General features: G+C 46.1%; 1 protein-coding gene across 4 annotated transcripts in view; it reads right to left on the reverse strand.

The window, feature by feature from the left end:
* Positions 1-21857, reverse strand: part of RBL1 (RB transcriptional corepressor like 1) — a 190909-nt gene that overhangs the window by 70255 nt on the left and 98797 nt on the right. For all 4 annotated transcript variants that reach the window (XM_033963280.1, XM_033963282.1, XM_033963283.1 and 1 more), the window contains 3 exons: positions 18452-18555; positions 9825-9962; positions 6623-6787 (listed from right to left, as the gene is read on the reverse strand). In XM_033963280.1, coding sequence (XP_033819171.1) covers positions 6623-6787; positions 9825-9962; positions 18452-18555 — 407 coding nt within the window. The remainder of the gene's footprint in view (positions 1-6622; positions 6788-9824; positions 9963-18451; positions 18556-21857) is intronic.

Consider the following 21857-nt stretch of genomic DNA (forward strand, 5'->3'; position numbering starts at 1 on the left):
TTTCTTTTAGCCTCCTTGGATTTGGTTGGGGGGCGTCTTAATTGCCAGCTAAATTGGAAATTACATAGGTGGTGGTCTGACCAAAATGAGTCAGTCCAAGTGGCTTGCTTCCAGTAAATCTTGGGATTGAATGGATCTTTGGAGGAAAAAGTAACTAGATCTAACTGATGGCCTTTTTGATGGGTCTTTTCAGGGGCCGGCACAAAGAAGTCTAATGACGAGATAAAGGATAGTAAATCTTTAGAGTTACCCTGCTCTGCCTGCTCTAGGTGAATATTTAGATCTCCTGACAGAAGGTTATAGGGGCCTGATATTGAGTTTGTAAGAAGGAATTCATAGAAAAAGTCCTTGGCTACGGGCCATTTCTTAGGAGGAATGTAAAATAGGGTAATTATTAGAGCGTCATCTAACTGATCTGACCAGAGTTTACAGGAAAGAATTTCAAGGTCTGCTGAAGAATTTGAGGCTAGGATTGTAGACTAAATAAACTAAATTCTGAAAAAACAAAATTCCTTTTGCTCGAAAAAGCCCAAACTCCTACCATCACTGAACTGAAAATCAAAAATACCAAATACCCAATACAACCCGAACTAAAACTCCTAGGAGTTACGATAGACAGATGTTGCACAATGCAGCCCCAGATCAACAAAACAACCCAAAAAGCTTTTCTAACCATGAGAAATCTCCGTAAAATCAGAAAATTCTTTGACCAAGCACAATTTAGACTAATCGTCCAATCCCTAGTCTTAGGTCTGCTGGATTATTGCAACTCCCTATATCTTCCTTGTCCAGCCACTATGATAAAACAACTCCAGACCATACAAAACACCGCCCTCAGATTGATCTACTCACTCAAAAAATATGATCACATAACAACTGCCTTCTTAGACTCTCACTGGCTACCCATACAAGCACGAATCCAATTCAAATTCTACTGCCTGATATTCAAAGCATTACACGGCTCTTCCCCCTCCTATCTAAATAACCGCTTAAACCAAATCTCCACCTCAAGACACAGAAGAACATCGAACCCTTTCGCCTTCCCCCCACTCAAAGGCACACAACGCAAGAAAATGTTTGACGACCTTCTAGCAACACAAGCAGCAAAAATCAACCATTCCATCTCCAATCTTATGACAATATCAGACAACTTCAAAACATTCAGAAAAGAAATCAAAACCCTGCTTTTCAAAAAATTCATCCAAATATCTTAACCCCTCCTCTTTTACCTCCAGAAGATTCACCTACCTTCAGATAACCTTCCCCCAAATTACCCACCTTAACACCTTCCAATTAAACAAATACCATAAATAGATTGTAACCTACCCTCTCTAACTGAATTCCATATGTATTTTTCATACAGTTCTTCACTGTCAGTTTAATTTCCATCCTATAAATTCACATAGAATTTTTCTTTTTTCAACCATCTTTATTTTCTCTTCTTTATTAATTTCCAGGTACTTTAGTTAGATTGTGAGCCTTCGGGACAGTAAGGGAATTTTTTAAGTACCTTCTTACTTCTCATTTATAATCTTAATGTATATTTTCTTCAAACCGCTTAGAACCTAACGGATGTAGCGGTATATAAGAAATAAATTACATTACATTACATTACTCAAAGGATTCTCTTAAGATAATAGCTACTCCTCCCCCTTTTCCCCTGCTTCTAGGTTGAGGCAGACAGTCGCGTATAATAATGTCGTTATCCAAAACCAACCATGTTTCAGTTAGAACGAAATCAGGGTTGGTGTCCTCCAGGCAGTCTTTGACCAGCTGCGACTTGTTCCTGATGGATAGTATATTTAAATAGAAACCGTTAAGGTTTTGATGGTGGGGAGCGTCAGTGGTTACTGAGTGGGTAAGCTTCCTCAGCATCCGCTGTTTTTTACAATAAGGTCTGCTAGGTTTCCGCGAAGGGGGTAGAACCGGGATTTGGAAGGGACCCCCTTCGGAACAATCATATAAAAAATGATTTACAGACTTAAGAGGTTCTAGATTAGTAGAGCGGGATCTTATAAGGACTGGAATGGGAAGGGAATATAGAGCATCGACTGACCTGCTTTTGTAACAGATCCAGTAGAAGATAAGGAACCAAATCAGATGATTACTTAAAAGTGCCATCATGTAATGAAAGAACAGCAGAGAGTGATAGCTAAGTCCGGAGTAAGATTAGTAGATTAAATTGTGCAGAGAGTAAGGTAGAAGTTATCCGGTGTAGTCATGCAAATACTATAACCGGAGTAGGCATACAAGTACTTTATCCGGAGAAGTCAATGCAAATACTTTAACCGGAGTAGACATGCAATTGGTAAAAGCCGGAGTAAACATGCAAATACTCATCGGTTATTTCAGGCCAGTCCATCATGCAAATACTTTATTCGGAGTAGTCATGCAAATACTTTAACCGGAGTAGACATGTAATTGGTAATAGCCAGAGTAGTCCTGCAAATACTTATCAGTTATTCCAGTCCAAGGGGGGTCTTCCAGGACAGGATAAGAGACCGCACAAGCAGGCACTAGTTGGTGTGGAGACAGTGAGGTGGAGTAGTGAGGTTTCCTTTGGGGGTTTTTTTTTCTTTTCAGTGTTCCCCGCTGGTTCTGGGGGGGTGGGGGGGGCCAAACAGCGCTCACATGCTCTGGAGCACGTTTCCAGGCTAAGCCGTTGGGCCTGCTGGCCGGTGGAGTCGATGCGAGAGCCGCTGGTATCGGTGGGAGTGAAGATCCGGCTGCAGGTTGGTCGTTGGTATCAGCGCGGGTGAAGATTTCGCTGGAGCTTTTTCAAGTTCCCGGCTGGATTTGGGGGGCGGAGCAGCACTCTGGAGTGGGTCTCTGGGCTGAGCCGTTGTGCCTGCTGGCCAATGGGGTCAATGCAAGAGCCGCTGGTATCGGTGGGAGTGAGGATCCCGCTGCAGGTTGGTCGTTGGTATCAGCGCAAGTGAAGATCTCGCTGGAGCTTTTTCAAGTTCCCGGCTGGATTCGGGGGGGGGGGGGGGCAGGGCAGCGCTCTGGAGCGGGTCTCTGGGCTGAGCCGTTGGGCCTGCTGGCCGGTGGGGTCGATGCGAGAGCGCTGGTATCGGTGGGAGTGAAGATCCCGCTGCAGGTTGGTCGTTGGTATCAGCGCGGGTGAAGATCTCGCTGGAGCTTTTTCAAGTTCCCGGCTGGATTCGGGGGGGAGGGGGGCGGAGCAGCGCTCTGGAGCGGGTCTCTGGGCTGAGCCGTTGGGCCTGCTGGCCGGTGGGGTCGATGCGAGAGCCGCTGGTATCGGTAGGAGTGAGGATCCCGCTGCAGGTTGGTCGTTGGTATCAGCGCGGGTGAAGATCCCGCTGCAGGTTGGTCGTTGGTATCAGCACGGGAGAAGAAGGCACTCCAGGTGTCTCCCCTGCAAGGTGACATAAGCCAGCATCATGTCAGTATCTGAGAAGACTCGGATGGCTTGATAACGGAGTCGACCTTCAAAGTAGAGGACAGCCAGATAAAGCACCTGGAGTTCCAGGCGATTGAGCTCTGAGGGAGTGCACTGGGCTTGAACAGGGACGGTCCTACACCCCCCCCCCCCCCCAGACTTGGAGACTTTGCATCCGCTGTCAGAATCACCCACTCTGAAATCTGGAGGGGAAGACCCCTAGAAAGCAAGAGAGATTGGAGCCACCAAACAAGACTGTGCTGAGCCACTGAAATCCAGGGCAGGGGAGAATGAAACAGAATCCTGCAGAGTGAACAAATGGGCTCTGGCCCAAGGGACCACATTAATTGTCGCTACCCTGGTCCCCAGAACCTGGAGGTACTGCCAGGCCATTGGGACTTGAGGAGCCTTAAGGCCTCTGAGAGCCAGTAGGAGCTTCTGTCGGAACACGGGCAGGATCATTGCATTCTGGCTCATGTAAAATCAAACTCCCCTGCACTCCAAATCCTGGGTAAGCACAAAGTGACTCTTCCTGAAGTTAATCACCCTGCCCAGGCACTGCAGCAACCACACACCCTGATGAACATCCTGATGCTCCTCGGGGCTCTGGGCATTCTGTCGTCCAGAGACGGGTGAACCAAAATACCCAGGGTGCTAATATGTGCTGCCACCACCACCATGGTGAAGGACCTGAGCGCTATCACCAACCCAAAGGGCAGTGTCGCAAAATGGAAATGTTGCTCTAGGACAGGGATAGGGAATTCCAGTCCTCAAGAGCCGTATTCCAGTCGGGTTTTCAAGATTTCCCCAATGAATATGCATTGAAAGCAGTGCATGCAAATAAATCTCATGCATATTCATTGGGGAAATCCTGAAAACCCGACTGGAATACGGCTCTCGAGGACCGGAGTTCCCTACCCCTGCTCTAGGATGTGGGACCTTAGATACTTCTGGTGGTCTAGAAAAAATGGGACCATGGAGATACACCTCCGTCAGATTCAGGGAAGCTAGAAAGTCTCCTGGAGCCCTCGATATGAACAACCCATGCAAAGGCTCCAAGCGGAAGCGAGGCATTTGGGAAGCCTGAACTGTCCCAGCCACTAAAGCAGGCAAGCCGGCATCATCTGTGAGGGAATCCCTAGTTGCTTCGGCGGTAAGGGAATCCTTTTTACCTTAACCATTGGTGGCTGAGGAAAACCGTGGGCAGCGGGGGAAGCCCAGGCTTCCCCACTGTCAGCTGCCAACTCGCGATGCAGTTGCGGCGGGGAACCCTGGCCGCCGGCACCCGCTGCCGATGAGGCTCCTCCACCACTCCGGGCTGCACAGCGTCTGCACAGGCCAGCCACGAGTACTTTGCATCTGGAGCACAATGAGCATTTATTCCTTTATAAAGTGCTCATTGCTCCATACGCGACCTAGCTCAAAGAAGTGTCGGTTAGTGAAAAATAGAGTAATTTGCAGCAAATTTAAAGGGAAAGCAACCTTCAGACTGATTCTGCCTCAGGATTTTTTTTTCCATACAACAGACTCCACTAGCACTTAAAGCAGTATGCCTTACTTGAATATGGAGCAAGGCTTACTGCTGAGGCACCTCAAAAAAAAAATGTTGGGGGGGTGGAGGAAAGGAGGGGAGGGACTCAGCACAAGACCCGCCAGGTTTGACACCCCCCGCCTGAGGTCAGACGGACCCCAAAACAGGGCCCACCCAAGCTCAATCCAGCACCAAAACGGGGACTAGGAGCCCTAAACAAATTCCAACAGCCCTAACCAAGGGAGATGGGTACAACTTACTCACACCTGCTAGAGACTGAGAGAAGACTGATGTAATTAGGGAGGGTCATCTCTTATGTACTATTCCAAAGTTTTGTCTCAGTCTCTACCTGCTGGTCATTATGAGATATAACCCATCTGTAAGATCTATGGTTATACTAGTCTGGAGAGTTGCTAAAGAATACTTTTTTTGCAGAAAGGGTGGTAGATGCATGGAATAGTCTCCCAGAAGAGGTGGTGTCTGAATTCAAAAGGGCCTGGGATAGATACATGGGATCTCTCGGAGAGAGAAAGAGATAATGGTTACTGCGGATGGCCAGACCAGATGGGCCATTTGGCCTTTGTCTGCCATCATGTTTCTGTTTCTAAAGTAGGATTGTATAAAAACTGATTTCACCACATTATCTGGCAATGGATTCCAGAGTTTAATTACACATTGTGTGAAGAAATAATTTCTCCGGTTTATTTTAAATCTACTACTTAGTAGCTTCATTGCATGCCCCCTAGTCCTAGTATTTTTGGAAAGAGTAATCAAGTGATTTACATCTACCTTTTCCACTCCACTCAGTATTTTCTAGACCTCTATAATATATCACCCCCTGCGTTGTTTCTTCTCCAAACTGAAGGGCCCTAGCCACTTTAGCCTTTCAACATAGGGCAGTCTTTGCATCCCTTTTATCATTTTCATTGCCCTTCTCTGTACCTTTTCTAATTATGCTGTATCTTTTTTCAGATATGGCGACCACAGTTGTACAAAGTATTCGAGGTGTAGCCGTACCATAGTGATACAAGAGCATTATAACATTTTCATCTTTGTTTTCCATTCTTCCTGATAATTCCTAATATTCTCTTTGCTTTTTTAGCCGCTGCTGAGGGTTTTAACATATCCTCAATAATGACACCTAGATTCTTTTCCTGGGTAGTGACTAACATCACGTTAAGCTCTGGAATGCATTGCCAGATGATATGATACGAGCAGTTAACAAAGCTGGTTTTAAAAAAGGTTTGGACAAGTCCTTGGAGGAAAAGTCCATAGTCTGCTACTGAGACAGACATGGGGGGAAACTACTGCTTGTCCTGGATCACTAGCATGGAATGTTGGTAATATCTGGGCTTTTGCCAGGCACTTGTGACCTAAATTGGCCACCATGAAGAAGGGATACTGGACTACATGAACCTTCAGTCTGACCCAGTAAGGCTATTCTTATGTACTTATGCAGATAATTTACAGTATTCTTTAAATTGTGCACATCACACCCACATGTACATCCTTTGCATTTACATATTAAAGCAATTCTGCACGTTATAGAATTCCTCTGTGCACAGAGCTTCCACTTCCACACAATGTACTAGTATTCTGAAACATTTGCACACAAATGGTGCCTAATTTCAGGCATCCTGTTACAGAATACTGTTCTTCAATTCAGCAGTATTTTCTTTGCTACATACTTCTTCACAGCTAGGGACTCTATTCTCTGAAGCTTGGAGCATATCCCAGAGTGCAGAATCATGGCCCCAGGCCCAACTCTCTAGAATCTGTTCCTCGATGCTGTTCAAGTGTTTCACCATTTCACGAGACAGTCCTTCCTCTGATCGAATAACTATTTCTATTACCTACAAGAACACAAAAAGAATTGAATTTAATAATCTGCTATTTAATATATTCATAAATGATCTAGAAACAGGGATGAAGTGTGAGATAATAAAATTTGCAGACGACACCAAACTATTTAGTGGAGCTCGGACTAAAGAGGACTGCGAAGAATTGCAAAGGGACTTGAACAAACTAGGGGAATGGGCGACGAGATGGCAACTTTGAGAAATGTAAAGTACTACATGTGGGAAGCAGAAACTCGAGGTACAGCTATACGATGGGAGGGATGTTATTGAAGGAGAGTACCCAAGAAAGGGACTTAGGGGTAATGGTGGACATGACAATGAAGCCGACGGCACAGTGCACAGTGGCCGCTAAGAAAACGAACAGAATGCTAGGTATAATCAAGAAGGGTATTACAACCAGAACAAAAGAAGTTATCTGCCGTTGTATCGGGCGATGGTGCGTCCGCATCTGGAGTACTGCGTCCAATATTGGTCGCCATACCTTAAGAAGGATATGGCGTTACTCGAGAGGGTTCAGAAGAGAGCGACACGTCTGATAAAAGGTATGGAAAACCTTTCATACGCTGAAAGATTGGAGAAACTGGGTCTCTTTTCCCTGGAGAAGAGACTTAGAGGGTATAGTTAGAGGGTTACCATACAGGATATTAAATAATTAGGGAATAGAATGTTTTAGGTATAAGATCACTTACAGGTCATGGACCTGGGGGAGCCGCCGCGGGAGCAGACTGCTGGGCATGATGGACCCATGGTCTGACTCGGCAGAGGCCTTGCTTATGTTCTTATGATAGAGACTTACAAGATAATGAAGGACATAGAGAGAGTAATAATAATAATAATAATTTTATTCTTATATACCGCCATGCCCATCGAGTTCTAGGCGGTTCACAATAATTACATTAGGATCCGCATTGACATGTCAATTTACAAACAATGTATTGGATTTACAACACCTTCAGCCGAACATGGCTGAAGAAGCGGAAGTGGGAAGTAGAGAAAGAGGAAAGCGGTCATAGAGGGGGGGGGCAGGGCAGAACAGGCCGATTTACCACAATTTATTGGATTTACAACAACTTTAGCTGAACTTGGCTGATGAAGAAGGAGGAGGGTAAGTGAGCTGGAAGACAGCGATCAATAAAGGGGGGAAAGGGTCGGGCGTGTGGCCAGGTAATTCCGGAGAGGGGGCGTTACGGGGCTTGTTTGTTGAATAGATAAGTTTTGAGTGTTTTTCTGAAGTCGAGGTAAGTGGGAGCCTCGAGAATCATTTGGGCGATCCATGGGTTCATCTTGGCTGCTTGGAAGGCGAAGGTTTTGTCTAGGAATCTTTTAAGATGACTGAGCTTAAGTGAGGGGGAGGCGAACAGTTGAATTCTGCGGGATTTCTTGTTGGTGCAGTAAAGGTTAAAGAGGGGATTGATGTATCTTGGCGAGAGGCCATTTACCGATTTGTAGCAAAAGCATGCGAATTTGAAGAGCACTCTGGATTCGAAAGGCAGCCAGTGAAGTTGGTGGTAGAAAGGGGTGTTATGTTCCCATTTCTTTAGGCCATAGATGAGGTGAACGGCGGTGTTTTGGATCACTTTTAGTCTCTTGGTAGTTTTCTTCGTGGAGTTCAAGTAAATAATATTACAGTAGTCTAGAATGCTGAGAATGGCAGATTGCACTAGAAGGCTGAACGAGGAGTCATTGAAGTATTTTTTTATGGTTCGGAGCTTCCAGAGTACCACGAAGCATTTCCTGACACTGAGGTCGGTGTGAGATTCTAAGGATAAATGTCTGTCCAGCGTAACACCCAGGATTTTTACGGTGTTTTCAAGGGGGAAAGGCCTTCCTTTCAGTTGGATTGTGGTGTCCTTGATTTTGTTGTTGGGGGAGGCCAGAAAAAATTTTGTTTTGTCGGAATTTAGTTTCAGCCTGAATGCTAGCATCCAGAGCTCAATCTGGTTGAGGATATTTGTAATGTAATCGAGTGTTTCAGGTGAGAAACTAGTAAAAGGGATGATTAATGTGATATTACCTGCATAGATGAAAAATTTGAGTTTGAGGGTGTGTAGTAGGTTACCTAGGGAGGCTAGGTAGATATTGAACAGGGTGGGGGATAGAGGGGAGCCCTGCGGTACACCGCAGGTGTTTTTCCAGCTGTATGAGAAAGCGTTGTTCTGGTGTACTTTGTAGGATCTATTTTTTAGGAACCCCTGAAACCAGTTGAGGACCTGATCAGAGATACCAATGTGTGACAGACATTCAAGGAGTATGGTGTGGTCGACCAGGTCGAAGGCACTGCTTAGGTTAGGTCTAGTTGTATAATTGAGAAGGTGCAGAGATGGTGATCTGACCAGAGAGAGTCTGACCAACTGTCTTGTTTCCAGTAAAATGTGGGGGATGCCTGTTCCTTGGAAGAGAAAGTTACTAGGGAGGGACAGATTCTTCAAACTTTCAAAAAATAAAAGAACAAGAGGGCATTCGGAAAAGCTGAAAGGGGACAGATTCAAACGAATGCTAGGAAATTCTTCTTTACCCAACGTGTGGTAGACACCTGGAATGCGCTTCCAGAGGACGTAATAGGGCAGAGTACGGTACTGGGGTTTAAGAAAGGATTGGACATTTTCCTGCTGGAAAAGGGGATAGAGAGGTATAGATAGAGGATTACTGCACAGGTCCTGGACCTGTTGGGCCGCCGTGTGAGCGGACTGCTGAGCACGATGGACCTCAGGTCTGATCCAGCGGAGGCATTGCTTATGTTCTAAATCTACCCCCAGGCCTACATGACTGGCTCAGACTACATGTCCACCATCTGCTGAGATACTGAGAAACTTATTTATGTATGTAGCAATCTTACTGGCTGGCTGGGAACTGCACAGGGTTCCTATACAATTCTCAATGTCAGTTTTCTCATTCTCTATTTGTTGGTAGGAGTGCATAATCCAAGCATCATGACTGGTCTGGAATGTTGCTAAAGAACTATCATTGCTCGCTATCTGTAGTGAATCATTTGGATTGTTTCTGAGATCATTAAAAACATTAGAAATATTACCTTATAGAAATAAAAAGGCCTCAGACTGAGAAATTCAATGATCCAAGGAAACATACGTGGGGAGCTGTATGCAAATAGTACAATTTCAAGACAGCATGCCATCAAGGAACAATGGAAAATATCTTGTTCCAACAAAGCCTGAAATGGACAGACAATAGAATACTGCAGTCATCTATATGGATTTGCTCTGAATAATGATCTTTATTTATGTACTATTTTAACCCTTCAGAAATCCACTCATCAGCTAGTTGAGCATTTATCTCTAGGATTATTTATTAAAGCATTTCAGCCTAGCCTGATCAGTGCAGTGTAATGCTACTTTAATACATAAATACTGAGCTTTACAATCTTAAAAGGAAAAAAAAAACACCTTGCAAATCTCTTCATATTATTATATATTTTCCATATTCTGCTGTCTAAAATACAAAATTCAATAGAATAGGAATCTGTTTCACTGATCCACATAAAGCACAAATTACTTACCTGTAACAGGTGTTATCCAGGGATAGCAGGTGGATACAACCTCATGAACTGGATACAATCCACGCTCACAGATGGTCAGTTCCCACCAGAACTAGGCGAGATTATTATCACCCCCATACCGAAAGACCTCAAAGCCCCAAACAATAACCCAGCCAACTACAGACCCATAGCTTCAATCCCATTATATGTCAAACTACTAGAAGGTCTTGTAGCACAATACCTCTCCAACTACCTAGAAGACCACAACATACTACATACATCACAATCAGGATTCAGAAAAAACCACAGCACAGAGACACTGCTTGTATCTCTAATGGATATAGCCCGACAACACCTCAGTAAAGGAAACAGGATACTAATCATCCAACTAGATCTCTCAGCAGCATTCGACCTAGTTGATCACTCCATACTACTCCAGATACTAGATGCCATAGGGATCTCAGGTATGGTACTCAACTGGTTTCAAGGCTTCCTTAAAACAAGAACATATTAAGTAAAGACAAAAGATCTCATATCGGACCCTTGGTCAAACCCCTGCGGAGTACCGCAAGGATCTCCACTATCACTCATACTTTTCAACCTCTTCGTATCCTCACTGGGCACCACCCTAGACACCCTAAATATAGTATCATTCAGCTACGCAGACGACATAACAATCCTTCTCCCCTTCAATATTCAAGACCCCAATTCATCAGGACGACTGAAAACAACATTGGAAACAGTAGAAACATGGATGACGAACCACAAACTGAAATTGAACACGGATAAAACCAAATTCCTCCTGCTAGAAAAAGACAAAGGACCAACCTTAACTGAATTGGTGGCAAATGCAATCAAATACCCAATACAGCCCACGCTCAAAATTCTGGGAGTAACGATAGACAGGAGCTGCACAATGCAGCTTCATACCAACAAAACTATCCAAAAAGCTTTCTACACCATGCGCAACCTGCGGAAAATAAGAAAATTCTTTGACAAAGTACATTACAGGATCATAGTCCAATCATTGTGCTAGGTCTTGTAGACTACTGCAATAGCCTTTACCTACCATGCCCCACTTACATGATCAAACAATTACAGACAGTACAGAACACAGCTCTCAGACTCATCTATTCGCTAGGAAAATATGATCATATCACTAATGCCTATCTCGACTCGCACTGGCTACCGATACGAGCAAGAACCCAATTCAAACTATACTGTCTATTATTCAAAGCACTAAACGGAACAGCACCTCTCTACCTAAACAGCCGCCTAAACCGAAACCTCTCATCCAGAGCAAGGAGAACCCAGATCCCATTCACCTACCCCCCACTCAAAGGCACAAGACGCAAAAAACTATATGACAACCTACTTGCCACACAGGCCGCAAAAATTGACCCCACCATATCCAAGTTGCTGATCACAACTACTGACTATAAAGCGTTTCGAAAAGATATCAAAACCATTCTATTCAAAAAACACATCCCAACAATATAATCTATCATCATCCTCTCACCCTTCGCAACCTCCTGCAATTCTTCTCCACAGGCAACATCTAATCTAGTCGCAATGGACGATAAGTCAATTCTTATCTGGAAACACTGTTTCCTCCAAATATCTCAAAATGTCAGATATAACAACTTAAAAACAGATTCGTGCTTTTCTGTAATATAAAGTTATGCTTTGTAAAATAATGTAATGTAAGTTATGCAAGTACTGGAAAGATAATGTAAAGTAATGCAAAGTAATTCCACGTAAAGTTTTGTAAAGTTATGTACGAAAAGTTATGTAAAGTTAGCTATGCAAAGTTTGTAAAGTAATGTAAAGAATTGTATTGTCATCGCCTGGAAATGACCAGCCATCTTCTAATGTAATCCGCTTAGAACCGCAAGGCACAAGCGGAATAGAAATCACTAATGTAATGTAATAATATTCTCACAGATGAGTAATGCCATCGAAGGAGCCCGGTAGGGTCAGTGTAAAAGTATACTTTCACATTAACTTCTTAGAATTTTCAAAACTGCCTGTATCGCGCATGTGCAAGTGCCTTCCCACCTGACATTAACTCATGGGACCATCAGTTCAGTAAACCAGCTAAGAAGCCAACTAAGGGAGGTGGGAGGGTTGTGAGAATAACTGCCTGCTGTCCCTGGATAACATCCGTTACAGGTAAGTAACTGGGCTATATCCCAGGACAAGCAGACAGCATATTCTTACAGATGGGACTTCCTAGCTACTACAAACAGGATGGAAGGAAGCTGGCGACTAAAGAGAAAATAATTTTTTTTTTTTTTTAGAACTGCTTGGCCGAACTGACTATCTTGTCTGGGATTGGACTCCAGACAGAAATGAGATGTGAAAGTCTGTCGTAGGGACTGAACATAATGTCTATAATGGAAGAGAAATGGAGAAATGTACTAAGGCTGCTACCACTGTTAATTCATGCGTCTGAGTACTGTTTTCCAGTGGCAGCCCAGCCCAAGCCTGGCAGCATTATATGCAGTTGCCCAACACACAAGGTAACTTTTGCCAGCTAAATAAACTACATCAAAAACCTACTCTGACAGGATAACTTGGACATTAGGGAAGAGTAGGCTTCACCTAAGTTAAACAGTCCTTTTATAAAAAACGAGTCTCAGAGCTACAGGCCAAGCCAGGAACGCCAGAGCACGTGCGTATAAGCCTCCTTGAGATCGAGGGAACACAACCAGTCCCCCTCATCCATCAAGGGATACAAAACAGGAAGCGAGAGCATCCCGAATTTTTCCCGAACCAGGAATTTGTGCAGCTTCCGGAGGCCCAGGATAGGACGGAGGTCCCTGGTCTTTTTGGGGACCAGGAAGTACCTGGAGAAAAACCCCCGTCCCCTCTGACAAGGGGGGACCTCCTCCACCGCCCGAAGGCGAAGAAGAGCCTGAGCCCGAGCCTCCAGAAGGAGCAAGGGAAGCCGCGTTCGACTCGAAAGCGACACGCTGGGAGGACAGTCTGGAGGCAACGCCCAGAAGTTCAGCGAATACCCTGCTCCGACAACGGTGAAGACCCAAGCGTCCGAGGTGATGTGGGCCCAGGTATGGTAGAAAGCCCGGAGATAGCCCCCAATAGGAAGAGGGGCGGGGTCCAGGGCGGAGGGGGCCAGCCCCCTTCCGCTCAGCCAGTCAAAAAGACGGTGCGGGCTTAGACACCGCAGGGGTCTGAGGTTTAGGAGAAGCCTGCTGCTGCCGCTGGCGCCGAGGAGGCGGACGAGAGAAGGCAGGCGTAGACTTCTGTGGGTACCCCCGGGGCGGCAGCCGATAAGCCTTAGGAGGAGTGGGCTTCGTCTTGGGCCGCACCAAAGATGCAAAGGAACGCTCGTGCTCCGAGAGGTGCTTAGTGGCGCTTCAATCGAGTCAGTAAAGAGTACATGCCCCAAACAGGGAAGATAGGCCAAGCGATCCCGAAGGATGGGGTCCATATCGACGATGCGGAGCCACGCCCAACGGCACATGGCAACCGCAAAGGCGGAGACCCGAGAGGAAAGCACGAAAGCATCGTAAGTCGCATGGAACATGTACAGGCGAAACTGCAAAAGAGAGTCCACCAGCTGCCCAAAACTCTGCGCGGCGGGCAAGTCATCCTGAAAGGTGGGCAAGGAGTTGACCAGGACCTCAAGACACGAGGTGAATGTAAAATTATAAATCAAGACCCTGTTGGCCGTCCCGGCGACGTCGAGGCACAAGGCTTCAGTCGACGTCGAGGCACAAAGCTGCTGTCGACTTCGAGGCACGAAGCCCAGTCAACGGCGCCCCAGTTGACGTCGAGGCACAAGGCCCCAGCCGACATCAAGGCACAAAGCCTCAGCCGACGTCGAGGCACAAGGCCCCAGTCAACGGCGAGGCACCAAGCCTCAGGTCGACGTCGAGGCACCAAGCCTCAGTCGACGTCGAGACACAAAGCCTCAGCCGACGTCGAGACACAAAGCCTCAGCCGACGTCGAGGCACAAAGCCCCAGTCAACGTCGAGGAACAAGCCTTCATTCGACATCGAGGCACCAAGCCTCAGTCGACATCGAGGTACAAAGCCTCAGCCGACATCAAGGCACAAGCTCTCAGTCGAGGCACAAGCCCCCAGTTGATGTCGAGGCACAAGCCCGCAGTCGACGTCGAGGCACAAGACCTCAGTCGACGCCGAGGCACAAGACCTCAGTCGACGCCGAGGCACAAGACCTCAGTCGACGCCGAGGCACAAGACCTCAGTCGACGTTGAGGTACCCAGCCTCAGTCGACGTCGAGGCACAAGCCCCCAGTCGACGTCGAGGTACCAAGCCTCAGTCGACGTCGAGGCACAAAGCCCCAGTCGAGGGTCGGAAGATGGCACCGTACCAATGAAACTGGTAAGGAAGGTGCAGCAGTGCACTCCATAGAGGGCAACCTTGAGGATGAGTATTCCCATGAAAGGAGGCACGCTTCGAAGGTCTCATAGAGACAGGCACAACTGCACTCGATGCCGGAATGCCTGAGACTCAGTCGGAGGCGTTACCGAGGTAACGCACCTAGAAAGAAAGAAAAGACTTACCCAAGGAGGGAACCCACGAGCACCGCAGACGGGACGCCACCGGGGAACGAGGCTACACCAGCCCGATTCCAAGGAAGGAAAAAGGGTCCCGGCCATTCTGTTCACCAGAGGTGAGCCCAAAGAGAGGCCAGGGAAGAAGAAAACACAGCCACAGCCAAACGAGGCCTAGCAGCATGGCCGAGGCCCAAGAAGGGCCTGCCAGTGGAAAACCAGCAGAAACACAACAAAAAGTACAATTTTTTTTTTTTTTTTTAAACAAGGAAAAACACAATCAATCAACAAACCGCACAGCGACTCCCGAACAAAACAAAGAAGCCGCGGTGCTAGAAAGGCACTTTGAAGAACGCAGAGAAGAGAGACAGGGCTTTCTGGCTCCGCGGAAAACTAAGAACCAAAGACCACGAGGAGGGGATGCGCCCTCTAGTGGAGCAGAAAGGCACACACATGCGTGGTGCAGCACTAGCAAACTTGAAGTCTTCAATCAAGTTTGCTTGAAAAGCTGTCCGCGTCGGGGCTCCGTTGATGACGTCACCCACATGTAGAGAATATGCTGCCTGCTTGTCCTGGGATAATCAGGGCTTCCAGTCTCTCCTCATACATTTTATGGCGCAAACCTCCTACCATTTTCGGCACCTTCCTCTGGACCGCTTCAAGTCTTTTTATGTCCTTCACCAGATACGGTCTCCAAAATTGAACACAATATCCAAAGTGGGGCCTCACCATCGACCTGTACAGGGGAATCAACACCTTCTTTCTTCTACTGGTCACGCCTCTCGCTGTACAGCCTAGCATCCTTCTGACAACAGCCACTGCCTGTTTTTTCGCCTTTAGATCTTCAGACACTATCACCCCAAGGTCCCTCTCCCCATCCATGCACAACAGCCTCTCACCTCCCAGCACCTTCCGATTTCTAAACCCCAAATGTATTACTCTGCACTTCTTTGCGGTGAATTTTAGTTGCCAGATATTAGACCATTCTTCTAGCTTTTGTAGATATTTTTTCATGTTTTCCACTCCCTCCTCTACTCAGTTACAAATCTTGGTATCATCCGCAACAAGGCAAACCTTTCCTTCTAACCCTTCATAAATGTCGTTCACAAACATATTGAACAGGATCAGCCCCAGCACCGATCCTTGAGGGACTGCACTACTCACCTTTTCCTCCTCCAAGCGAATTCCATTAACCACCACCCTCTGGCGCCTGCCTGTCAACCAGTTTCTAATCCAGTTCACCACTTTGGGTCCTAACTTCAGCCCATCAAGTTTGTTCAAGAACCTTTTATGAGGAACCATGTCAAAGGCTTTGCTAAAATTTAACCCTCCTCTTTTACAAAACTGCGATAGTAGTTTCTTGCGCAGGGAGCCACGCTGAATGGCCCGCGCTGCTCCCGATGCTCATAGGAACTCAATTAGCATCAGGAGCTGCGCGGCTCCCCATGCTAGAAACTGTTATCGCAGTTTTCATAAAAGGAGGCCTAAGTAAATTACATCTAGCACAGTGGTCTCAAATTCAAACCCTTTGCGGGGCCACATTTTGGATTTGTAGATACTTGGAGGGCCGCAGAAAAAATAGTTAATGCCTTATTAAAGAAATGACAATTTTGCATGAGGTAAAACTCTTTATAGTTTATAAAACTTTCCTTTAACAGTTAAAAGGAAAGATATATAAACTTCCGATGCAGGAGTGGATAGCGCAAGGAGCCGCCAACCCGCGGCTTTGAGCGAATGAGCCGGCTGCTGCTCCAAAAGGAAGAGAATGATGGCCTCTAGACCGCGGGCCGCAAATAAAACCTTGAGAGCCACATGTGGCCCGCATGTTTGAGACCACTGATCTAGCATATGCCCTTGATCCAATTCTTTGGCCACCCAATCAAAAAATTTAATCAGATTCATTTGGCACAACTTACCTTTAGTAAAACCATGTTGCCTTGGATCCTGTAACCCATTTGATTCAAGGAATTTCACTATCCTTTCTTTCAGCAATGCTTCGATTATTACAATAACTGAAGTGAGGCTTACCAGTCTGTAGTTTCCCACTTCATCTCTGCGACCATTTTTGTGAATCAGCACCACATCTGCTCTTCTCCAATCCCTAGGAACCACTCCTGTCTCCAAAGATTTGTTGAACAAATCTTTAACAGGACCCGCCAGAACCTCTCTGAGCTCCCTCAATATCATGGGATGGATCCCGTCTGGTCCCATCGGCTTAGTTGTGATATGTGTATACTGTATGTGCTTGTATTGCAAGACATTGCTTGTATAGCAAGTTAAAATTTAATAAAATGTTTTGATTGTCTTGCAAAACACTTGCAAACCCAGTTACTTGCAATCCACGGTTTTACTGTATATGTTTAGATTCCAGTCCTTTAGGTGACACCAGCAAGTAAACTGTGTGCACATGATGCGGTACAAATATCACATAGAGTTGATCAATCCAAGCTCAATCCGGCCAAAAACAGGGACTAGAAATCCCTAAACAAATTCCAACAGCCCTACCAAGGGAGATGGGTACAGCTCACTCAACACCTGCTAGAGACTGAAAGAAGACTGATAGGTCTCTTATGTACTATTCCACAGTTTTGTTTCAGTCTCCACCTGCTAGTCATATACCCACTTGTAACATAGTAACATAGTAGATGACGGCAGCTAAAGACCCGAATGGTCCATCCAGTCTGACCAACCTGATTCAATTTAAATTTTTTAAATTTAAGATTTAACCTCTACCAGTCTGGAAAGTGCTAAAGAATAAATGCATTGGAGTTGAACTTGTTGAGAAGGTCAAGAAAGAGCATACCTATGACTATGTGAGTAGTAGAATGCTCACTTCAACTTGCCCAAAAACTTCCAAGAGGAGGGAAGGTGCTCACCAGGAGAGTGTCTTTGAGCTTCTTTTAGATAGTGACTATTCTCCTAGGACAAGCAAGTCAAAGTAATCTCTAGACAAAAAGAGCAGCATAATTAATCTGCCACTGACTCTGAGGAGTCTCACGTCAACTTCTTTACATCCCCTTTGGGGGATGTGGTCCCTACCCAGCTGAGAAAAACTGCTGCCTCAGCAGGCTGTCCTGCTATAGATGGCTTCCAAAACATTTCCTCGCTTGTTAATTTTTTTCAAGCTTTACTGAATACAGTATTACCAAGCAAGGCTGTGACCAATGCTCTCTCTCTGCTGAAGGGAAGGGGAGAAGAAATGGGAGGAAAGAACAAAGTTAGGAATGCAATTGCCCAGAAAGAAGCCAGTGTCCCAAGTAGAGACATTTGAATGCTGCTTCTTACCTATTTTTTAACTTTTCCTACTATACTTCAGGTATAGGAGGAATAACTCTATAGAACTGGCATCCTCAATTTGCATCAGTACTGCTACGCCTTCCACTGGAGACAGAGAAATACCGGCAAGTGATTCAGCCACACCAGCCAAGAACATGTGTTAAAATAAAATAAGTAAAATACTAGTGATGTCACTGAAAAACTGGCTCTCTGTCACCATCTGCCAGCAGGTTAGCATAAACACACATATCTGGACTGACATGATAAGGAAGTGAGATTTGAACCCCTCGTTTTCAGAAAACTGCTCTAACCAATAAACAATTCCTTAACTTATGCTCACTCACGGTCATATCTTTTCCATGAAGTCTTCGTGTCTCTTGTACCATTATTGTCTCCAAAATTTTATAATACAGAATCTCAGCTAGTTTTAACCTGTTAACAGCAAAATCTGTAGAAACAAAACCAGTCTCATTATATAACCTGATTTCATAATGATTTATTGAATTTTGATAATATACATGTACATGCCCACACATATAACGAGGGTAATTTTATAACAAGGTACCTATTATAAACACAAATTTAAGGCAATTTTAAAACCTATTTTATAAAGACCAGTATGCATCTACTTTTCAGTATAAAAAAATACTAGCCTAACTGGCCAAAGACGTAATTTAATTTAAGGCACAATCAATTACACTAGCACTAGGTTTGGTGTAAATGCCCACCTCTAGATGTTAGCAACAACATGTCTAAAGCAATTACTCCCTTGTAGCAGGTGCTCTCCAAGGACAGCAGGATACATTCTCAAAGGTGAGAGATATCACCAATGCAGCCCAACAATTTTTAAAGAAGTCTTTGCTACTGTGCACTTTGCATGCATACACCTTCCCAGCTTCCATCATTGCATAGTGCCAAGGTAGTGTATAGTAATACCCTATAGAATACAGCACTTAGTGGAGGTAGGCAGATTATATGAGAATGTGTGTTCTGCCCTCGAACACCTACTACATGTGAGTAACTGCTTTCTTCAAGGCCATCGATCACATTGGAATCTGGAGCTTCTCTTAAAGTTGAAAAAACAGCCAAAGTATTAGGGGTTGTTTTGGACCACTCCATGACATAAAAGGATCAAATCACAAATTTATGTAAGAAAACCATGTATGTAATAAGACAGTTGAGTTTAGTAAAGGAGAAATTAGGTTCTTACCTGCTAATTTACTTTCTTTTAGCTTCTCCAGAACAATAGAGGTTAATCTTTACGAATGGGTATATATCCAATCATGACCAGCAGGTGGAGACTGAAAACAAAACTGTGGAATAGTACATAAGAGATACCTTCCCCTATTCCTATCAGTCTGCCGAAGAGCCAAGCAGAACTAAGAACTGGAAACAGAAATAAATACTCTGAAAAGGAGTAATACCTAACATCCCCAAATGCTGGAAAATGCAGAGGAGAGATACCAGAAAGAAAATGTCCCCACAGCTCACCAGCCGAGCCACAGCCACTGTTTTTCAATTCTCCCCGGCCCCAGAAAGATACTACAACCACAGCAAAAAACAAAAACTGCCCATGCAACAGCCACAACAACAGACATGGTGGGGATCTCTACCGGTCTGGAGAAGCTAAAAGAAAGTAAATTAGCAGGTAAGATACTAATTTCTCCTTCTTTAACACTCTCCAAGCTGGTAGAGGTTAATCTTTATGAGTGGGACGTACTAAAGCAGTCCCCATCATGGGTGGGACTCCCAAGGGGCCGACACCAGAACACGCTCACCGAACACTGCGTCCCGACGCGCCTGAACGTCTACCTGGTAGTGTCTGACAAATGAATGCAAGGAAGACCAAACCGCAGTCTTACAAATATACATTGGAGGCACGAGCGAAGACTCAGCCCAAGAAGCTGCCTGACCCCGAGAGGAATGAGCCTTAAGAAATTCCAGAAAAAACTTTTTTCTGAAGTGGATACGCGGAAGCAATAGTTTCCTTGATCCAGTGTGCAACAGTAGCCCTAGAAACGCCATCCCCCTTACGAGGACCCGCTAGAAACGAAACATAGAGTATGACGGCAGAAAAGGGCCGGCGGCCCAACAAGTCTACCCACTCAAGAACCCTCCCTCTTTTGAGAATCCATCTGAAGAGGACACATGTGGGCCCGCACCCACCTCACTAAGTCTAGGGAAGCCGCCATCGACCCCAAGACTTGGAGGAAATCCTGCGCCCGAGGAGGCGAATCTGAGATAGCAACTTGCTTACCCAGGCCTTTGGAAGGAAGACCTCTCCCAAGGAGAAGTCGAACAGCACCCCAAGGTACTCTAGACACTGAGATGGGACCAACCGAGTCCCGGAAAGGTTGACCACCCAGCTCAGCAACTGGAGAAACTCCACCACCCAAGCCGTAACCCAGGTGCTTTCCTGCAATGACTTCGCCCGAATCAACCAGTCGTCCAGGTAGGGATGCACCAGAATGCCGTCTAACTGCAAGGCTGCCGCGATGACCACCATAACCTTGGTGAACGTCCGGGGAGCCATGGCCAGACCAAAGGGAAGCGCACAGAACAGATAGTGCTGACCCAAGATCACAAAGCAAAGAAAGAGCTGATGGGAGATCCAAATGGGAACATGCAAGTAGGCCTCCGTCAGAGAAGTCAGGAACTCCCCCAGCTGAACCGCCAGAATGACAGACCGAAGTGTTACCATGCGACAAGAGGGAAATCTGAGAGCCCTGTTGACCCCTTTTTAAAGTTAGGATGGGCTGAAAGGTCCCCTCCTTCTTGGGCACCACAAAGTAAATGGTGTACCTGCAGGTGCCGCACTCCTGAGGGGACACTGGAACAACTGCTTTGAGATCTAGCAACCGCTGAAGAGTCTGGCAAAAGGCCAGCATCTTCCATGCCGCCTGAAACGGAGAGGCTAGATATGATCTGGCCGAGAGCGGGCAAACTCCAGAGCATAACCGTCCTGCATCACCTCCAGGACCCACTGATCGGACGGGATCTCAGCCCACTTGGGAAAAAAGGTTGCACAGCCGGGCACCCACCAGAAGGAACCAAAGGGGGCGCCGGCAACGAGTCATTGTGCAGGACGGCAGAGGGGGAACTGGCGGAGGGATTCCAAGCCCCCCCGATGAGCCCCCGAAAGCACTGCATGCGCTAATAAAACCGATCCCGGGAAACCCCGGAAGCCTGGAAAGTAGCAGTCCCATGCACAGGGCGATACTTGTGGAACTCCCGCAGTCGCCCGCGGGCAGTGCAATCCAGAGATGCTGGGTGGGCACAGTCCTCAGGCAGGCGGGGCACCTTAGAGTCCGTCAGAGTCTGAACCAAATTATCTAAGTCCTCTCCAAACAAAAAAAGACCCCTGCAAAGGAGATATGATAAGCTTTTTGGACGTGGCATTTGCCGACCAAGCGCGAAGCCACAAGGTACGTTGCGCGGCCACTCCAAAACTAGAGACGTAGCTAACATTTGCACCAAGTCATAGAGAGCATCCAAAAGGAACAAGGCAGACATCTCAATCTTTGCTACCTCCTGATCAAACAAGGATATCATCAAATTCACGATCCAAGACACGCTCAGTCCACTGAAACACGGTGCGAGCCACCAACCCCCCCCCCCCCAAATAGCCGCCTGGACCCTCAAGGCAGAGACATCAAAATTCTGCTTAAAAATGGTCTCCAACTTACGCTCCTCAGAGTCCCGTAAAGCAGAACCACCCTCAACAGGCACAGTATGCCGCTTAGAAAACGC

The sequence above is a fragment of the Geotrypetes seraphini genome, chromosome 11 (genome assembly GCF_902459505.1).
Source record: "Geotrypetes seraphini chromosome 11, aGeoSer1.1, whole genome shotgun sequence".
NCBI classification, from domain to species: domain Eukaryota; kingdom Metazoa; phylum Chordata; class Amphibia; order Gymnophiona; family Dermophiidae; genus Geotrypetes; species Geotrypetes seraphini.